The 19976-nt window shown below is 35.5% G+C and overlaps 2 protein-coding genes across 3 annotated transcripts; both read left to right on the top strand.

The window, feature by feature from the left end:
- Positions 1 to 9825: 9825 nt before the first annotated feature.
- Positions 9826 to 10658, top strand: LOC131017517 (uncharacterized). Of its 2 annotated transcripts, XR_009099645.1 has the most exons (3): positions 9826 to 9991; positions 10078 to 10313; positions 10419 to 10658. XR_009099645.1 is itself a non-coding variant. In XM_057946286.1 (2 exons), exons 1-2 carry the CDS (start codon positions 10155 to 10157, stop codon positions 10626 to 10628), a joined length of 369 nt encoding a protein of 122 aa, XP_057802269.1. In that variant the 5' UTR covers positions 10001 to 10154; the 3' UTR covers positions 10629 to 10658. The 2 variants fall into 2 exon arrangements, 1 of the variants encoding a protein (XP_057802269.1); XM_057946286.1 differs by lacking the exon at positions 9826 to 9991 and having other exon boundaries at positions 10001 to 10313.
- Positions 10659 to 13407: 2749 nt separating this feature from the next.
- Positions 13408 to 18578, top strand: LOC131017512 (uncharacterized). Its single transcript, XM_057946271.1, has 14 exons — positions 13408 to 13678; positions 13941 to 14069; positions 14167 to 14262; positions 14408 to 14485; positions 15779 to 15859; positions 15939 to 16158; positions 16240 to 16298; positions 16771 to 16820; positions 16917 to 17004; positions 17095 to 17352; positions 17439 to 17531; positions 17711 to 17815; positions 18062 to 18178; positions 18252 to 18578. The coding sequence occupies exons 2-14, from the start codon at positions 14001 to 14003 to the stop codon at positions 18324 to 18326; spliced, it is 1389 nt and encodes a 462-aa protein (XP_057802254.1). The 5' UTR covers positions 13408 to 13678; positions 13941 to 14000; the 3' UTR covers positions 18327 to 18578.
- The last annotated feature ends 1398 nt before the right edge of the window (positions 18579 to 19976 follow it).

Genomic DNA, 19976 nt, shown 5'->3' with positions numbered 1-19976 from the left:
CTTGATATTTGAGATCAAGTGCCGCCCACACCTCTTTCGCGGTCTTATGGACCTTGAAGACGTTGTAGAGCCGCTCGTCCAAGGACATGAGAACGGTGTTGCGGCACAAGTAGTCGCCATGGCACCAATTCGCATACCCGGCACGAACCTCGAAGCTTGTCTCCCCTTCACTCGGGGTTGGAGGCGCATCCTCCGTCAAGAAACCGGCAAACCCCACGGTTGTGAGGTAGAACAGCATCTTTTCTTGCCAATACTTGAAGTTCTTGCCCGAGAAAATGGAGGGTTTCTCGGCAAGACCCAACGTCCTCGACGTTTGCAACGGGGCCATGGTGGAAGTGGAACCACCCGTTGAGCCAAAGGATGAACCGAAGAAGGTGGACGAGGTGGAGCCAACAGTAGCGGAGGCGGTGGAGCCAATGGTGGCGGAGGAGGTAGAGCCAATGGTGGCAGAGGCGGTGGAGCCGTTGGTGGCGGTGCCGGCAGCAGGGATGGACGCCATTTCTCCAAGCAAAGGATTAAAGTTTCGAAAGTTTTAAGGTAGATTAAAAATCCAAACTCGAACGTGCGGCAGCAGCGTATAATCTTCTTGCGATTGTTACAACGGGGTACACGATCGAGTGAACTTTTACAACTCAAGCTAAACAATCGAAGCTAGAAAAACTAAACTAAGAAAATAAACAGTTTAGAAGTAACAAGGAAACTATAGTGAAAATACAGTGGAAATAAAACAAACGTGGGAAAGCGTCGAGTCGAGATGGAACTCTTCCCGCAAGAAGATTATCGCCCCGGTAGTGCTCACGGTGTTGGCGAATCTTCCCCAAAGGTAAAACGACGACGTCTCGTTGGATGTAGCACCACAATCCGGCGAGCTCCGGCGAACGTAATTGGGATCGAGAAAATGAGCAGTATGCAGTGAGAGTAATATGCAGATTTGCGTGTGTTCATGCTTATGTCCTAAGACCTCTATTTATAAGCCATTCACCATGAGGGGAATTAAAGCTGCATAATGGGAAATTAATCCACCATGTAACTGTATGGATGTTACAACATTTTGAATTCAGAATTCATTCTGCATGAGCAGTTTCGAAAACTGCAGCAGCTCTTCAAAACTTGGGCGGGCTTGGGCTGAACGGATGGGCTTCCGTTGGGCTGAAAGCAAATACAATTGGGCCGAGAATTAACAATCCAAAAAGCCCAAAAGTATTTTGTCCAAAAAATTATATAGTTTGGACCCAAACACCACCCAAAGCACCAATTGCCAAGATCCAAGTCCTTGGCCGCGGCCCGTACCCGACCCGACCCGCCCGTCCGGCGGCGTCGTCGTCCGTCTGATCGATCGATCGTCGGCGGCGGCGCGCGCGTGTGTGTGTGTGCGCGAGGCCAAGGCCTTCATCCAAGCCCACTAGTAAGCCCACAAGTTATTAGCTCCATGAGCATTGCTATTCTTATACAAGAGTAATCTTCCCTTGTTTTCCAATGTGGGACAATAACACTTCACAAGTGTTATTTCCCTTCTCAACATCCAAACTTTGATATACAATATCTCACTCACCGGAAATCGGTTTTGAGACTTCAAGTATACCACGTTCATCTACTCGAGACGTAGATTAACATCCACTAATTATTTCAGTTAAATAACAAATATTTAATTAAATAATTAATTCCAGAAATGGTCTAAAAACCATATTTCCAACAACATTTATGCGTGCGAGGCTATGTGGAGAATATTTGAGTTCAAATTTCACCATCGGACTCCGCATGTAGAACCGTTTGTATTTCCATTTGGAAGGAGAGCAAACATGTGTGTTTAGAGAAGGCGATTACATTGATAATGTGTTGGTCAAGAATACCATTGCAGAATCTCAATTTCTACAATGGATGTAAATAAATAAAATAGTTTCGGATGCTCGAAAGTTGTTGTATAGTGAGTTTCCACAACACTACGTGTGGAATGTAACAGATCAAGTATGGACCAAAAGACACCGAGGTTTTGGCATTGGACGCATCTTCCATGTCGCCTCGTCTGCCGGAAAAATATATCATCTTAGGATACTACTGAATCATGTGAGGGCTTTACCTACCAAAACCCGTATTCAGTCATGGCCAGCTATATGTCGATGATGAAGTATTTTTTGTTGAATATTTCAACACAATCAAGTGTTCAGGATTGGCAAACCACAAAATAAAATTGAAGAAGAGATGCATCATCATGCTTCTTAGAAATATCGATCCGTCCAATAAGTTGTGCAATGGAACGAGGATGATAGTTACTAAAATAGGAGAACGTGTGATTGAAGCAAAACTAATTTAAGGAAATAATGTGGATAAGAAATTTCCAATTGCTAGAATGGTCATGAATCCGTCGGATTTCACTGAATTTCCGATACGGTTTCAGAGGCGACAGTTCCCCTTAAGTGTTTGTTTTGCTATGACTATAAACAAAAGCCAAGGACAATCTCTTTCAAACGTAGGACTTTACCTACCAAAACCCGTATTCAGTCATGGCCAGCTGTATGTTGCAATCTCACGAGTCACTAGCAAAAAAGGTCTCAAAGTTTTGATATGTGACGAGAATGGTCAGACAAGCATGACGTGAGTATTGATCATGGCTTGATTCATATGTTCCATGAGTTGTTGTAGATCAATTTTAAATCAAGATATATTACTTCTGAAATTTTGGTGGAAAGAGAATAGCGTAGAGAGCGTAGAGAGAATAAATTTGCAGGAGCGTCTTATTATGAGGACTAAATGCCTCTATTTATAGGATATACAAAGCTAGGGTTAGGGTTTAGGGTTAAGTCATTTAATAGGGAAATATATATTTTATATACTAGTGCGCAACCCGTCGAAATTCGACTGGAAATTATTTTATCTTATTATATAAATTATTTTTAAATTTATTTAATTTAAGATAATATAGTTGAAATTATATTAATTTGAATCATATTCCTCAATTAAATGTTAACCTTTTGTTAGAATAATAATTATTCTTTTTATGTAAATTTTTATTTAATAATATTTTGAAAAATGTATTGATTTTTATAATTTTATTTCATCTGAGTATCATCTCGTCTGAACCTTGTAGGATCATATCATAATCTAAATTTCGGAAGACGACAACTAACGTTTGAACATCAGACTTTTGAGTATCATCTCGTCTAGACCTTAAAATACAAAAAATGAACTTTTATGCGTCAAGTTTTTTTAACATCACTATCTGAAGCTTTAAAAATCAAAGTTGACTTGTGAGATTGTATGATTTGGAACTTCTAACATCATAACTAACTTGTAAACATCATTTTGTATGGAACTTGAAAAAATCTTGACAAACTTTTATGCATTATTAGTTCTAAATATTATAATTGGGTTCCAAGAATCATCTCGTTTGGAGTTTTAAAAAATAAATTTAACTTGTGAGTATCATCTCATTTGAACTTTGAATGACCACAATTAAGTTACAAGAATTATCTTGTGTGTAGCTTTAAAGATCATTATCATCTTTAGCTTGTAAGATCATAACTAACTTCTAAACATCATCTTGTATGCAGCTTGAAAAATATTGACAATTTTTTGTGCATTATTTCATGTGGAGTTTGAAATATCATAATTGAGTTTCGAGCATCATTTCGTTTGAAATTTGAAAGAATAAAATGGACTCGTGAACATTAATTATCTTCAAATCTTGAGTTTCGAGCATCATTCCTTCTAAAAATTGAAAGAATAAAATTGACTCGTGAACATTATCTCGTTTGAAGTTTGAAAGACCATAACTAAGTTTTGAAAATCATCTCGTGTGTAGCTTAAGAAAGTTGACACGAGATTCAAATTGTATTAATTTATTTAGTAATTTAATTGATAGATTTTCATAAAAAAAATCTATGTTGAATCCAAATTTTATTTTTAAAATTTTATACAAAATATATTATTTTATAATCAAATTAAATTGAAGAAATAATTTACTTAATCAAACCAATTTATTTTTTCAAATTAAATTAATTAGACCATGTATTTAATTAAATAAATTTGGTCAAATTAAATTGACGAAACAATTCAAATTGTATTAGTCTCAATCATTCCGCCAATTAAATGTACATTTTTAATTTGGAGAGCAAAATCTTATTCTTGTATAAGTTTTATTTTGGTGAAATCTTATAAAAATACTCAATGTGAAATGAGGTGAATGATACGATTCTTCACTCGATTGAGATTATTATAAATTTGATACATGATTAAAGATTTCTAATATATTTTAACACCATATCCTCTATTGTTCTTTATCTAAATTCTTCATTTATGCATTATTAATTTCATAATTTATCTATTATTATTATTATTATTATTATTATTATTATTATTATTATTATTAAAAAAATAAAGTTTGCAGAAATGAAAAATATATTTTTCTTCCCTATATAAATAAAATGTATGGATTTATTTTATAAAAAATAAAAATAAAATTTTAATTATTTTGATAGACATAAAATAAGATTTTGTTTTAAAGTAATCAGTTTATAGAATTTGTGCCTTATTATGCAAACATGTAAATCAATGACCGGACCCGTTTATAATTTACATATACGTGCATGTCTCAATTCAAACTTAATTTTATTGAAAATTAAGAATATATATATATATATATATATATATATATATATATATATATATAGGGTGTGGTTCTAGAGAAAACTACATTATTTGTGAGAACGGGAGAACCATCAAATCTAATGCATCCACTGTAAAAATTAATGCATTCGCTGTTAAAATTAATGCACTAAAAAAATTTAAAAAAAATGCTCCCTTCAAGATTCGAACCCAGGATCTGCATTCATCCAATAAGATGATGCATCCACCGTAGATCTTGATGATCGAATGGCTGAAAATGGTTCTCCGGTCTTCTTTTATTTATGGTTCTTTCTTGAACCTCTCCCTATATATATATATATTCATACAATATAATATATTGCAACATATACATATAATATGTACGCTATTGAGAAATATAAAATTAATAACAAATATACACCTAATCACTAACATTCAATTAAAATAATTTATCGTATATAGATTATAATTTTTTTCTTATGTTAATATTATTATATATATACATTTATTATTAATTATATTTATTATGATTAATGAATCTTTATATAGAATGTAATAGTTAATTAATTAATAAATGATGTAGATTATATATGGTAAATTTTGAAATGGTGAGATTTTAGATATGCCACATAGGTTAAGGCTTAATCCTATTATATAATAGATATTTACAACAAAAATGAAGTATGTCATAAAATAAAATTGAAAGTATGGCATAAAATAAGTAAGTCAATAATAAGGGTAATATTGTCATTTAACAATTTATCCATCATTTTCCCACAAAGAGAACATGTGTATAGGATAAAAAAAAATTCCATCAAAGAGAACATGAGATAATAAGGAAGTGATTGGTATGATGGAATGGAATGATGGTGGAATGGAATGAAGGTAGGAATGGAATGAAGGGGGGAAAGGAATGACAAACCTTGGTGATTCCTTTGCTTGGTATGCATAAGGAATACAAAAGGAATGGAATTGTAATTCCTTGTTTGATTCCATTCCTATGATTGGTAGCTAAAATAAATTCTAGGAATGGAATGGAATTATTTTGTTTTACTAAATTAACATTTACTAATTTTTTTTAAAAAAAATTCTTGCCACCTCCACTCCCACCCAACCCAACCCCCAATTTTTTTATTTTTTTTTATTTTCTCGCCACCCCCACCCACCCTCCCCGAATTTTTTATTATTATTTTTTTCGCCACCCCACACCCCCCCACCCACACTCACAATTTTTTTAAAGTTTTCTCGCCCCACACCCCACCCCACCCCCCCCCCCCACCGACTCCTCTCCCCAACAATTTTTTTTTCTTGCCACCTACCCCTCCCCCAATTTTTTTTTAATTTTTTATAATATTCATTGTTATGTTTTGCAATATGCATAGTTCATTTTTTTGTTTAGGGGTAGGGGTGGGGGTGGGGTGGGTAGGTAGAGGTGGCGAGAAATATCATGCATATTGTGTCAATAAACATGACATATTGCAAAACAGAACAATGCATATTATAAAACTGAACCGTGCATCTCGAGTTAATGAAGCTTGAAAAAAAATATTTTTCGACAAAAAAAAATAATAAAAAAATTATTGGGGGGGGGGGATGGGTGGAGTGGGGGTGACGAAAAAATTGGGGAGGGGGGGAGGGGGTAGAGGGTGGGTGGGGTGTGGGTGTGGCAAGAAAAAATTTTAAAAATTTTGGGGGGTGTGGTGCAATATCCAAATCCAATTTAAATTTAAATGAATACGCATGCGGAAAAATCATGACTATAATTAAATATTAAATGTGAAAATAAAGAAATAAAAAAATCATCGGTTCGGTCGATTTTTGTTCACCCGTACCCACAAACTTTCATTCTTGTTTCAAAATACATAATAAATCACTTTTTTCGAAATTTTCGATAGTGTGATTTTTCGGCGAATTTTTTAAATGACGTGGCGCCGAACTTGAATGATGTGACATATTTAAGGGTTATGTATCACTTTCCCCCTCAACGTTGACACCCCTATTGCCTTTAACACCCTAACGTCAGGGTTGACGTTGTTTAGTACCTCAGTGTTTCAAAATTAAAGCAAAATGCCTCCACGTTTTAACGGCCACCCCAAGCGCAGCTCTAACGGAATCAATCACCGTTAAAATGCAGGGGGCAATTAGATTGTCATGTCACATAATTTTCATGTAATTACATTGTATTGCCACATCATTTAAATTTTTGATCAAAATCTGTCATCGTGGAAAATTCCAAAAAAATGATTTATTATGTATTTTGAAACAAGAATGAAAGATTGTGGGAAAAACCAAAACTTAGAAATTTATTATGATTTTATACCAAATTTACCATTTTTTTTTATTGCATGTTCAGGTTCACCAGCAAACTTTTCCCTAAGAACAGGATCTTGAGTTGCAAGAAAATTGTGGGGGTGGGGAGATAAATTAAAAAAAAAAAAAATGAAGGCGGGGGTGGCAAGAAAAACTAAAAAAAAAAGTTAATTTTTTTTTGGGTTGGTTAAGGGGTGGCGAGAAAAATAAAAAATAAATAAAATGTTGGAGGGTGGGGGGTGGGTGGGTGGCAGGTGGGGTGGGGAGAAAAACAAAAAAAAAATTGGGGGGGGGGGGGGGGGTTGGCAAGAAAAACTAAAAAAAAAAGTTAATTTTTTTTTGGGTTGGTTAAGGGGTGGCGAGAAAAATAAAAAATAAATAAAATGTTGGAGGGTGGGGGTGGGTGGGTGGCAGGTGGGGTGGGGAGAAAAACAAAAAAAAAAATTGGGGGGGGGGGGGGGGGGTTGGCAAGAAAAACTAAAAAAAAAAGTTAATTTTTTTTTGGGTTGGTTAAGGGGTGGCGAGAAAAATAAAAAATAAATAAAATGTTGGAGGGTGGGGGTGGGTGGGTGGCAGGTGGGGTGGGGAGAAAAACAAAAAATAATTGGGGGGGGGAGGGGGGAGGAAGGGGGGGTGGGTGAGGTGTGGGGGTGGGATGGCAAGAAAAATTTTTAAAAAAATAAAAAATATTTTTTTTGGGTGGGGTGGGGTGGGGTGGGGTGGGGGTGCAAATTATATAAGGATAATTTTGTCAAAACCTAAATTTAGGTGAATTAGAAATGGAATGGAATGGGTAATACCATGTTGGAGAGAAGGAATGATGATTCCTATATGTAAAGGAATGTTGATTCCCTTAAGAATGGTGATTCCTAAAATAAAATTATACCAAGCATAGGAATGGAATGGAGGTAGGAATCACCATTCCATTCCCACCTCCATTCCATCATACCAATCACCTCCTAAGAGTGGAAATGATAAAATTTTCCCACCTTTTCATTTTCATCATTTTCTCATGATAATTTTACAACCAAAGAGAACGCACCCTATGAGAATTGTGGTGTTTCCACACTCATTTCTTCTCCAAATGGCCGCCATGTCTCTCTCTCTCTCTCACTGTCGGAGTGTGTGTTTTTTTATTTTATGCTGCTCGATTAATTTCTTCTTTTCTTTTACAATACTTTAATTTTAGATGAATTGGATTATTTTTATTTTGTGAATAGATTATTTGCGTAAAAAAATAGAGCCAACTCTGCTAATTAATTAATGTTCTTAAATTCACGACCAAATATGTGAATTCACAATTTAATAATATTCTTGAATTCACAGCCAGATCTATGAATTTACAACTAAAATTATAATTCACAACTAGCTCGACGAATTCACAACTGAATCATAAATGTTGGTTGTGAATTGAGTTTAAAAGCTCGAATTCACAACTAGTTGTTTTGGTTGTGAATTCGAGTTTTAAAACTATAATTCACAACCAATAATTTGATGAATTCACAACTAAATTCACAGCTAGAAATATTGCTAGTTGTGAATTTAGTTTTAAAGCTTGAATTCACGACTAACAATATTTATAGTTGTGAATTCATTTAAAACTTAAATTCACAACCAATGTTATTTATAGTTGTGAATTCACACGAATTCACGACCACCAATATTTCTAGTTGTAAATTTATTTAAAACTTGAATTCACAACTTAATGTTCTTGAATTCACGACCAGATGTATGAATTTACAACTTAATGTTCTTGAATTCACGACCACGTCTACGAATAATATTCTTGAATTCACAACTAAAACTATAATTCACAACCAGCTCGATGAATTCACAACTGAATCGTTAGTGTTGGTTGTGAATTCGAGTTTTAAAGCTCGAATTTACAACTAGTTGTTTTGGTTGTGAATTCAAACTTTAAAATTCAAATTCACGATTACTTGAATTCACAACCAAAATAAATCCTGGTTGTGAATTCGACTGGTTGTGAAATACGCGGATTTTTTAAAAGATAATGTTTAAATTTTTATATGTAAGGGTAAAATGGTAAGTGTGGGTATTTTTTAAATTTTTTATTTTAATGACTAATTTTTAAGTTTATTAAAAGAAATAGGCTATTTTCAAAATCCACTCTTTATATTAATTATCATAAATCATAATTATGATTGTTATGCATAATTAATGCATTATTACGAAATCACCTTATTCATCTTTATTTTTATTTATTTATTTTTTTAAAATCCTTTTTACTAGTCGATAATTGATGAAAAAAAACAAATTTATCATTTAATATAACGTAGCTCAATTGATTGCGCCCTTTTTGCTTGGTCATGGGATTTGGAGCATCGGACATGGGTTTTTAAGGGCTTTAGTGTGCTAGACTCTGACCAGACACAATCCGGCTCCGTTGGTGTTTCTTTGCTTTTCCCGTTTTATGTTTTACTATTATCTATTTACTTTTTTTATGATTTTCTTTTAAGGATGCGTTCTCTTTGGTTGTAAATTTATCATAAGAAAATGAAGGGTAAACAAAATTTCATCCTTTAAATCCTTTTTTTCTTTTCCAATATTTCTTACTTAACCCTTACTCATTCCTCATTTACACTACAAAGGAGAGATAATATTTTGTAGTGTAAATGAGGAATGAGTAAGGGTCAAGTAGAAAATGTGGAAAAAAAGGGAAGAATTTAAAGGGTTAATTTTACAACCAAAGAGAATGCATCCTAATCGTAATACATGGATACTCTTTTCCTTATGTAGTGTTTTTTTTCACTGAATTTTTGCCGAGTTTAAAACATGGATGCATCTCTTTAAAGAGATTTGACCCTTTTGCTTGCTTCTCTTTCTTTGCAATCATTGAGTTTTGATAGTTTTTTGGGTTAATTCTCTCTAAATCCTTAAACTATAGTCATTTTCCGTTTTTTCCCTCAATCTTTGAACTTCCCACAGAAAATCATCAACTTTCAATTTTTCCTAATTATCCCATGTCGGGTTTTCCGGCCAATTTCGAGTACACGTGGAACCGGAATTAAATGACGTGGAATCGCCGGATTCTTAACAAAACGACGCAGTATCTAAGGTACATAAACGACGTCGTTTTTTCCTTGTTCTTCTTTAATTAAAATTAGGGTTGTCACCCGTAAACCCTCATTACACAATCTGCAGAATTCCTTCCAAATCTTGCAAGGATTGAAGAAAATATCTTGGGCGTTTGCTTTAACTGAAGAATCCGCAGCTCTAGCATGGGGCTCAATCGATCTTCCGGCAGCTCGACCTCAAAATATGATTTTGAGAGAAATCAAGAGAAGATGTGTATGTGCAAGGTTCCTGCCGTGATTTTGACGTCGAGGACGACGACAAATCCGTTTCGGCGTTATTATTGTTGTCGGTACCATCATCAGGTTAGTTATTAGGTTGATTTTGTTAGCAATTTTCACTCTCTTTAGCGTTTAGGAGTCACTGTGTTTGTAGGTTAATTTGTAAAGCAATTGAGCTTTGTTGTGTAGGAAATGGACTGCCGATTTTTTGATTGGATTGATCCAGAAATGTCCACATTCCAGAGAGGGTGTGTCAACAAAGTTCGACGTGAAAGAGAAATTGCAGAGGAACAAATCGAAGTATTGCAGAATGAATTCAAAAAACTGAAATGCCATAACAAGCGGCTGAAACTGATCATGATTTGTATCATCGTTTATTGGGCAATAGCATGGATGTAGTTTGTTGAATTCTTAAGTTTTTTTCACCTGTGCTCAATGAAGTTAACTCCTTCAAATTTTCTGATTTTAGGCTATGTTTTAAGGTTTCAATCGAAGTGTAATGAAGGAGTTATCCCCTTGTACATTTTGAACTCAATCTTATTTAATGAAGCATATATTTCCAATGAATGAGAAGATGAATACATACTGAAATCATATCCATTAAACCACCATCAAAATGTAGTAATTGTTTGATACAAAATCATCATAAATACCACTCACACGAAGGGCATAAAACATGAAAAAGAGAGTATGTTAACCATCTCTACTTGCTATTACAAAATATAGAAGCTTGAAATAAGTCTTGTCCTTCTTGGGTTCATCATAGTCGGCTTTCTTGAGTTGGGACTTCAGCGGTTCCACTTTCAGAAGTAAAACCCACATACAATCCCCTAAATACACCCCCATCACCTACCCTCAACTGGAATCTGCCTTCCCTATCAACTCGTTGTAACTCTGCTATGTATCTTCTCATGTGAGAGTAGTGTTGTTCAACAGAACCACTCAACTTTTGCAATGCTAAGGCTCTCCCATTGTATAGTCTAGGCTTAGTCACATTAACCGAGTACCTATGCAGTATATCTTCCTTCAAATCAAGCACTGTCATACCTGGCCTCGCTCGGAATACATTTAAGTACTGCTTTGCAATCCAAGGTGCAGTAACAAGCTTGTTATTCATGTATCTTGGGCAAGTCTTGTGAGTCTCGGTCCCTCTGACAGTCTTAATCTTGAAGACACCAGTCCCTTTTGTAGTACTACCGTAGCATCTCCACTGGCATGGCGCGCTGCACTTTGCTTCCATCAATGTAGCACTAACCCTCTTGAACCGAAGGTACCATCCATTCTCTATTCCACACTGAGTAAGTGCATCCCTTGCTTGCCAGCCATTCTCAAACCGCATCCCGAGTACAACGTTGAGATCCTTATGACTCTACTTCGGATCATACCTCACTCTTTTAGTCTTCCTCCTTGCTACCTCAAATTCATCCTCAGTCGAAGATGAATTCATCTCACCATCACTCTCATCGTAATCAGACACGGCATGCTCTTTATCAGCCTCCAGTTCTTCATCCTCCTCAGCTTGACCCACCAATTTATCAAAGAGTTCCCTAGGAATTGGTTTTCTCTTCAAATTTCTTCGAGCTGATTGGTATTCTTCATCCTCAGATGCTAACTCTATATCCTCAGAGTCATCATCTGTTTCATCTTGGTTACTTGGTTGGTAATCATCATCTTCAGAGCTTTCTTCACCCCCAACAATTATCTCACGATGTTGCTCAATCTCATTATTGTTATCCATCTCCAAAACAGGGGCATCTTCGGCGATATCTACACCATGATCGACATACACGGATAATGTTCTCTGATTTGGGGACAAATGTGATAACATTCGCATCACATCACTGTCATCACGTATGATTGAATAATCCTCTGTCAGTGGAGTTCGAAACATCATGGCAGCCCAAACCCCATAGCCTAATTTTTGCACCTCCTCCTCAAGGTCAAAATAACCAAACCTATCGGCATCTAGTCCATCTCTGAGTAATGTCTTACCACCAACATATAGTTGATGGTTTCCTACCCAACTAAAGAAGCCGCCATGGTGTATAAATAGATAGAAACTGCAAGAATAAAAACAAACCCTTGGACTCAGTTTCCATTTCACTCAAACTCAACATGCAATGATTAAAATTGTAAAATACGAAATCAATAATCAAAAATTATTCTTCCATTACAAGTTTAACCCTATTCATCTTCTTGTTCATCGACTCCAAGCATCAAGGAAACAAGTTCAGAAATATTTTCGGAGATTTAAGAGGAACAGTAATCACTTACCTTTCTGCCATTACTTCGTCGCCGATTAACAGTTCGCACGTCGTCGCCGATGAACAAGAAACGCAGCGGATGAACTTTGCTTTGCTTGCGATTCAAACTCTGGTATTGTGTTATGCGAGTGTGTTTGCAGAGAGGTTGGTGGTGACCTTTCATATTCTTAGCGCCATTTACACCCCCACCATTAAACGACGTCGTTTAGGTGATTAGGCATTAAGAGTACACGTTGGAGCCACGTCCCGCCACGTATGAATTGACAATTGCCACAAAAGAAATTTCCGATGTCAAAATTGGCCGGAAAACCCGACATGGGATAATTAGGAAAAATTGAAAGTTGATGATTTTCTGTGGGAAGTTCAAAGATTGAGGGAAAAAACGGAAAATGACTATAGTTTAAGGATTTAGAGAGAATTAACCCTAGTTTTTTTCCTTCTTTCCCTCAATAGCAATCATTGAGTTTTGATAGTTTTTTTTCCTTCTTTCCCTCAATAAATTTTTAATTAAGCAGCAGTAACTCATTTTTTTTAACACCCGAACGTAGCTCAATTTATTTTTGTTTTTAATTAATGAATTTTTTAAATATAGACCGAGTAAAATAATGGCAATTTTTTTTGGCTAATTGAACCTGCTTTTATATAGATATATAGATTCGTGAAGAATTATTGTATCTACGATTTTCTCTCTAGTTATAATATGTTCGTCTCTCCATTTTATTATAAATATTCCACTTTCCATAATGAAATATCTCATTACAAATATTTCATTTTTTTTTCGCAATATATTCTTTCTCTATACATAATAGATATTTTAAATAATTTTCACCAACTCACTTTATCTATTTTTTACACATTTTTTAATTTTCGTCAAAAGTAATGGAGCATTTGTAATGGAACAGATGAGGTATTTTATTTATTTATATTATTTTTTTTAAACAAAATTTAAAGTGAGTAACAGATAGTAGACACCACTCCCAAGTCCCAACCCAGTTTCCAAGCGCTTGCCCCTTTGATCCGCCGCCGTCCCCCTCACCTTCTTTCCCCCTCCCGCCTCCGCCTCCGCCTCCGCCTCCACGATACAATACAATTGCAGGATTTTTCTAGTACCTCAATAGCATATTCATCTCACCGCTGTCCAAGCTGCGTCTGTACCGGTTCCCTTCCAATTTTCTACACCTTGCGGTAAACCCTTCACTCCAATTTCTTTGATTATCCTTAATTTTCAGTTTCTTAAATGTGTATTTACCGATTAATTGGTAAATCAAAATGTATATTCATTACATAACAAGAATTTGCATTTCTACATAAGATTCTAGGACTTTTCGCAACAAAATTGAAAATTTCGTACAAGTGTCACTATGTAAGAAACTTCAAGTTCTAGTTTTTTCTGGTCGTGTTTGCTCAAGACATCACCTTATCATCTCTCTTGCAATCGCTGGTTCAGGTCTTGGTTCTCTCTCTTGCAAGCGCACCCGCACACTCATTGTGTGTGGGAGGTATATAGATGATGGATTTCCAAGTTGTTGTGTTAGCAGGCGGGTTTTCCAAGAACTTAGTGCCTCTTGTTTCCAATGTAATTTCTTATTTTTTTTCATTCAATGTTTGTTTGATGAAAATAGAGTTCTGTTTTCATGTCGTGCAATTGATGTGAACTTTGGGGATATGCGCAGGAGGTGCCAAAAGCGCTTCTGCCAGTTGCAAACCGGCCAGTTATTTTGTATGTTCTGGAACTGCTTGAGCAAAACGACCTCAAAAATGCTATTGTTGTAAGTATCTTTTTTTTGGGGGGGGGGGGGGGGGGTGGTGTGAGTATCTCTTTTGTTGTATTTAAATAAATTTGGCTGTTTATTGTTGCTGGTCTTGTGCACTTGGATGACAGTAATTTGAATATGAGACTTCTTTTCTGTTTAGGTTGTTGAAGGGGAAAGCGCGGCTCTTTTGATCAGTTCCTGGATTTCTATCAATTTTGTTGATCGATTACATGTTGAGGTGAAATCCTAATTTGAATCTTATTTCTGGTAAAACAATCCTTTGCAGTTCATATGTAAACTGAACAAATTGATTTATTAGAAGAATGAATAGGGTAGAGATAAAAGTACAGAAATTGTGGTTCTAAAAAACGAAGATAAAAGAATGCATTGTAATTGTGGAACTAAGTTCTGTTTTTAATCTTTAATTGCACGCCAGAAGAACTATTGTTGAGTTAGGATTAGGATGGTGCTGTTGTTCTTTGGTTAGAGCCTCATGTGGTTTCTTGAGGGTGTTGTTAACTGCTCCTAAAAGGTTGACAAGAATGATTGTGTTGTAATGTTATGGGTATGGAGGCAAAACAAGAGAATACAAAATCTCGATGTGATTGATTGGCATCAGGATTATGTAATTTATGAACTGGTTCTGAGTGACAGTGACTTCTATAGAAGGGGTGACATATTTGCGATCTTGACATGATTTTTGTATTTTTCTGTGAAAAATGGACATGTAGGCAAATGAATCAATAAGGAATTGGATGCCATGTCAGTAAGAAGCTAAGAGCTGTATCAATTAAATTGGGAATTGGATGAACATATAGCATTATTTAGTGGAAAGGAATAGGCATGCAACATGAGTGAGGATATCGTGCTTGACATTTGGGGCAGGATAGTTGTTCAAATGGTGAAGAGCTGTCGGAGACTCGGAATTGTGCTCTGCAAGTGTTCTTGGAGGTCCCTAGTAATTAAATTGACCAGTTGTATCATAGTGCCATGGATGCTTGATCAATGGTCTTTTACTTTGCTGGGGAAAATATCTGAATTTCTACTTGCCAAATTTTTGTTTAAAAGTTCCTTCATGGAACTATTATCTTCATCACATGAACTGGAACCCTGAGTTTCTGTTAACTCGTGTAAATTTTAAAACTGCACAATTTTGCACCGTTTATTCTGATTGTTATGATGATGATATCCTTCTACCGATTCTTCTAAAATATATAAAAAGGTTGAGGTGATGAGATTTGTTAATTCCAAACAATTAAACCCCTCTTTTTAAGTTTACTTGGTTGATATATTAGTAATTGGAATATTTGAATCCTGTAAAATTATAACTCATGCATTAAAACTCAGATTTCTAAACCACTTATTTTACTGCTCAGTGTGTTTCTATGTCTGGTACTCAAGAAGTATTAGCATCGCTTACATACTCTGAGTCTTGCTGCGGGTTATCTCATTAGTCAGCTCATAACTGTGTGTGGAGTCATGGTATTCAATTTTGCTGTTGATTAATTGAGATCCCAATATGTAAATGCAGGTGACTGCAGTTCCAGAGGATGTTGGTACAGCTGGTGCTCTTAGAGCCATTGATCACCGCTTGACTGCGAAGGACATCTTGGTTTGAGTTGTTCTCTTACAATATTTTTGAGTTTCTAGACAATGCTCTGCAGCAAACGTTAACTTGTATTATTATGAAGGTTGTGAGTGGTGATTTGATAACTGAGATACCACCTGGGGCAGTGGCGGCCACACATAGACGTCATGATGCGGTAGTTACTGCAATGCTTTGTCCAGTTCCTGTTAGTGGACTGTCAGAATCTGGCTCATCAGGTGCCAAGGACAAATCCAAGAAAACAAGCCGCTACAATGTTGTAAGCCTTGATCCGACGAAGCAGTTTCTATTGCATATAGCAGCTGGTAAGATGTTCGCATGTGAGGTTTTCTCTGGTATGTAATTTCTATTTTGCTGTCACTGGAAATTTGTGCTATTTGGCACAGGAGCTGAAGTTGACAAAGACGTACGAGCTCAAAAGAGCATTCTTCGAGCAGTTGGCATGGTACTTATTATGCATCCATTAATTAGTTTACTGCATTGGTTGCATTCTAAAGCTTAAGACAATTTGTGGCATTCTATGTGGCACTTGCGGCAACTAATGGTAGAGGGTGGGTTAAGTGTTTATTTATGTTGTGTCTTCATATTTGGGGAGGTGTAGATGTGAGAGTATGTGGACCACTATATAGTTACACCAGTGTCCTTTCTTTTGAAATAGGAAATTCTGTTTAAGTTGATTCAGAATGTTCATAAGTTAGCTAGTACTGATCAAAACAATTTGTAGTTGGGTCTTGACATTATGTACGATGTCTGAGTGGCAAGGCCTATAATAGATGCATACATGAAGGTCTGGTTCATGGCTTCGCATAATGCCCAGCCCCACTGTCACAAAAAGAACTATAACTTTTAGTTTGCTTGTACTACTTTTTTTTTTATCCTTACTATTCGTCACTTAAGGTCTTTTTTAACTTATGCAGATGGAAATTCGTACTGATCTAATGGATGCTCACATGTATGCATTCGAGAGGTTCGAAGTTTTGCTTTATGCATCATGAAATTATTGCTTCGTCAATGTAGATTATTCCTTTTCTAAAGTTGTAATTTCGTTGGGATATAAATACAGATCTGCTCTGCAAGATGTTCTAAATCAGAAAGAAAATTTTACAAGTCTGAGGCGTGAAGTATTGCCTTATCTTGTTCGGTCCCAGCTGGTTAGTTTGTCTACCATGTTGTATAGTTGTGTGGAATCAAACAAAAATTATGTTTGAAGTCTGAGCTACATGTTCTTAATCACATACCAGAGATCTGAATTATTATCAAATGGAGTGCAATTAGACGAAAATAGCAACGGTCAGAATGGTCCCCAGGACAGTAAAATTGTGCTATCTCAACTTCTGGCTAATTCATCTACACCAAATTTTCATGAAATCTATGCGCTGGGTCTGGCGGGATCTGCTCCTATGAGGAAAACACATAAATGTTGTGTTTATGTCGCAAATAAGAGCAAGTATTGTGCAAGGATGAATTCCATTCAAGCTTTCAGTGACATAAATCGAGATGTAAGTTTTGTTGATTGATGTTTTTGCTCGACACTATGCTTTCATTCCTCGAAACCCACTATTCTTTATATTCTGCCTTGCCACAGGTAGTAGGAGATGCAAGTCATCTATCAGGCTATATCTTTTCTGCCCATAATAACATAATTCATCCATCAGCTGTACTTGGATCGAAGACCACAGTGAGTTACAGTGGTGTTCCACATCATCTTGCTTCACAAATCATTATCAAGTTGGCACTAGCCTTTTTTATAGGGGCAGATGATAAAATATAATTGTTGTCTGATATATGTAGGGTGTTTTTTTTCAGTTTACTACCATTTTTTTGTACGTGCTAAGTGTGAAAAGAATTTTGGCTTAGGTGGGACCACAATGCATGCTGGGTGAAGGTTCACAAATGGGTGACAAATGCAGTGTGAAGAAGTCTGTAATTGGTCGCCATTGTCGAATCGGCTCAAATGTGAAGGTATTTTGACAAGCTTTTGGTAAAATTGCTGAAAGCTGATTTTATTCTGGCTGCTCCACCTTGAGAAGAGTTTAAAGTAAAATATTATAAACACAATCCATCTATATGCTGCTACGGAACAAAATCCCGTCCATCTGTAATACATTTCCTGGATTCCCAATTGTACGTGAAATAAATTTCTTCTACTATATAATATTGACTGGATATGGTGGTCGTTGCTAACCTTTTGTACACTGGTTTCCGCAGATTGTCAATTCTGTTGTTTTGAACCATGTCTCCATCGCGGATGGTTGCTCGATTCAGGGCTCTATTATCTGCAGCAATGTGCAGCTCCAAGAGCGTGCCGTGTTGAAGGATTGCCAGGTAACAGTGTCTAGGCCCGTCTCCATTCAGATTCCCGTGTGTTGCTTTATATGACGTGTCTGTCTTGATTCAGGTAGGAGCAGGTTTCGTAGTGAGTGCAGGGGGTGAATACAAGGGGGAAGCCTTGGCGAAGAAAGAAAAAATCTAGTCACTCATTTCTTTGTACAAGCCATCCCTTGTGCTGTTGCCACTGCTCTTTTTTCTTGCTCAAGAGTAGGTCAATTTTGTCGGAAATTTGGTTTGGGAAATTTTTTGGAATAAACAAATTGCTAATTGTTGTTGTTTTTGGGTTTTGACTTTTGAGATGATTATTGGATGGTGTGGTTGAGTGTGTGTGCACGGTGATATCATGTGAAATTGTTGGCCTTTTTTGGTGAAATGCATCTGGACAAGTTGAGTATCTTGTGCCATAGTTTTCTCAACTCATTACATCTTTAACAGAGGAGAGGCCATTATTGCTTCTTCAAGTCTTCACTTTCACGTTGGGAATTCTTGAAAATTGAGCTACTATAATACTTGATGCTTAGCATTATAATTTACTGATATTTTCCCTATTTATAATAAGGGTGAAAGATTAGGGTACGAATTTCCATTACTCCTAGCTGCATGTAGGTTAAGTGTTAGTTGATATAATAGGTGTTAATAAATAGAAAATGGACTTGTAGTCATTACGTATGGTATGTACTGTGTAATAATTGTAAGTCACATAAAATGATTAAACCACATATGAGAAATTCCGTGCAATAAACATCTATAATATATTAAAAAAAAAAGATAACTTTCAATTTAAAATTAATTTCAAAAATTGAATGGCAATTTTATAGTTATAATAAAAATTGAAAGTTTATTTGTAATTAAAAAAAAAATTACTGTATTTTTTTTTGTTTTATTTTTTTCTAAATTGTGAAATTCGATTTATTATAAAATATTCATATCAAATATCACGATAAGAGCTTTAATTTAATATATTTTATGTACATATTTGATTTGAAATGTAAAAGTTATATTTATTTAAAGATTAAAATATAAAAATTCTCGCTCCTCTCACATCTTTTTTTGAATATATATATATATATATATATATATTTCTTTTCATAATATCGATTTTTATTAATGTGAATTCTTCTTTATTTTTTTCTTTTCAATATTCAGTTTAAATATATTCAATTAAAATTAATTTTTTATTATATTTATAAATATGATAATTGAGTTGTTATCAATTTATATAAATATAGAAATATAAAAATGTTTCATGTGTACTGCACGATGTGCAAATGCTAATTGTTAGGTCCTGAGGGTCTCGAATAGGTGTATGGGGGGGAGGGGGGAAATACACCTATAGGCTATTTTTAAATCAATCTAACGACCTCAATCAGAGGGATCTCAGTCAGAGATCAAAACGAAACTTTACATGCAAACAAAGACGCATGTTTTACTGAAATCAGTTTTGACCAAACAGGGTTGACGAGTGATACTGAAAGCTCTTCAGTAAAGAGTTATCAGTTAAGTTGCTGGAACTTAACTGATGCAAGTAAGGGCTTCAGTCGTGTTTGCTAAAACAGAGATGATAACACTCTTCCTGACTATCGAAAGATAGATCAGTCAGACTGATATCATACGCAGCGGAAATTAAACTTTGTTTCGAAATAGCCTCGGTGGAGCAAGTTGTTGGTTAAGGTTTCTCTTTGCAGTTAGTCAGTATTCAGTTTTATCAATTGAAATAACACAAGTAAGAATGTAAAACTGAAAGCTGTAAACAACACAGAGACTTTTACGTGGTTCGGAAAAACCCTTTCCT

Source organism: Salvia miltiorrhiza, chromosome 1 (genome assembly GCF_028751815.1).
Source record: "Salvia miltiorrhiza cultivar Shanhuang (shh) chromosome 1, IMPLAD_Smil_shh, whole genome shotgun sequence".
In the NCBI taxonomy this organism is placed as follows: Eukaryota; Viridiplantae; Streptophyta; class Magnoliopsida; order Lamiales; family Lamiaceae; genus Salvia; species Salvia miltiorrhiza.
Note: the sequence above shows the minus strand (reverse complement) of the source record. Positions and strands in the feature narration are given on the sequence as shown.

Coding starts and splice junctions, on each gene's coding strand:
- LOC131017512 (XM_057946271.1), top strand. CDS start 14,001: ATGATGGATTTCCAAGTTGTTGTGTTAGCAGGCGGGTTTTCCAAGAAC. Junction 15,860..15,938: donor TGACTGCGAAGGACATCTTG/GTTTGAGTTGTT, acceptor ATTATTATGAAG/GTTGTGAGTGGTGATTTGAT. Junction 18,179..18,251: donor CCGTGTTGAAGGATTGCCAG/GTAACAGTGTCT, acceptor GTCTTGATTCAG/GTAGGAGCAGGTTTCGTAGT.
- LOC131017517 (XM_057946286.1), top strand. CDS start 10,155: ATGGGGCTCAATCGATCTTCCGGCAGCTCGACCTCAAAATATGATTTT. Junction 10,314..10,418: donor GTTGTCGGTACCATCATCAG/GTTAGTTATTAG, acceptor TTTGTTGTGTAG/GAAATGGACTGCCGATTTTT.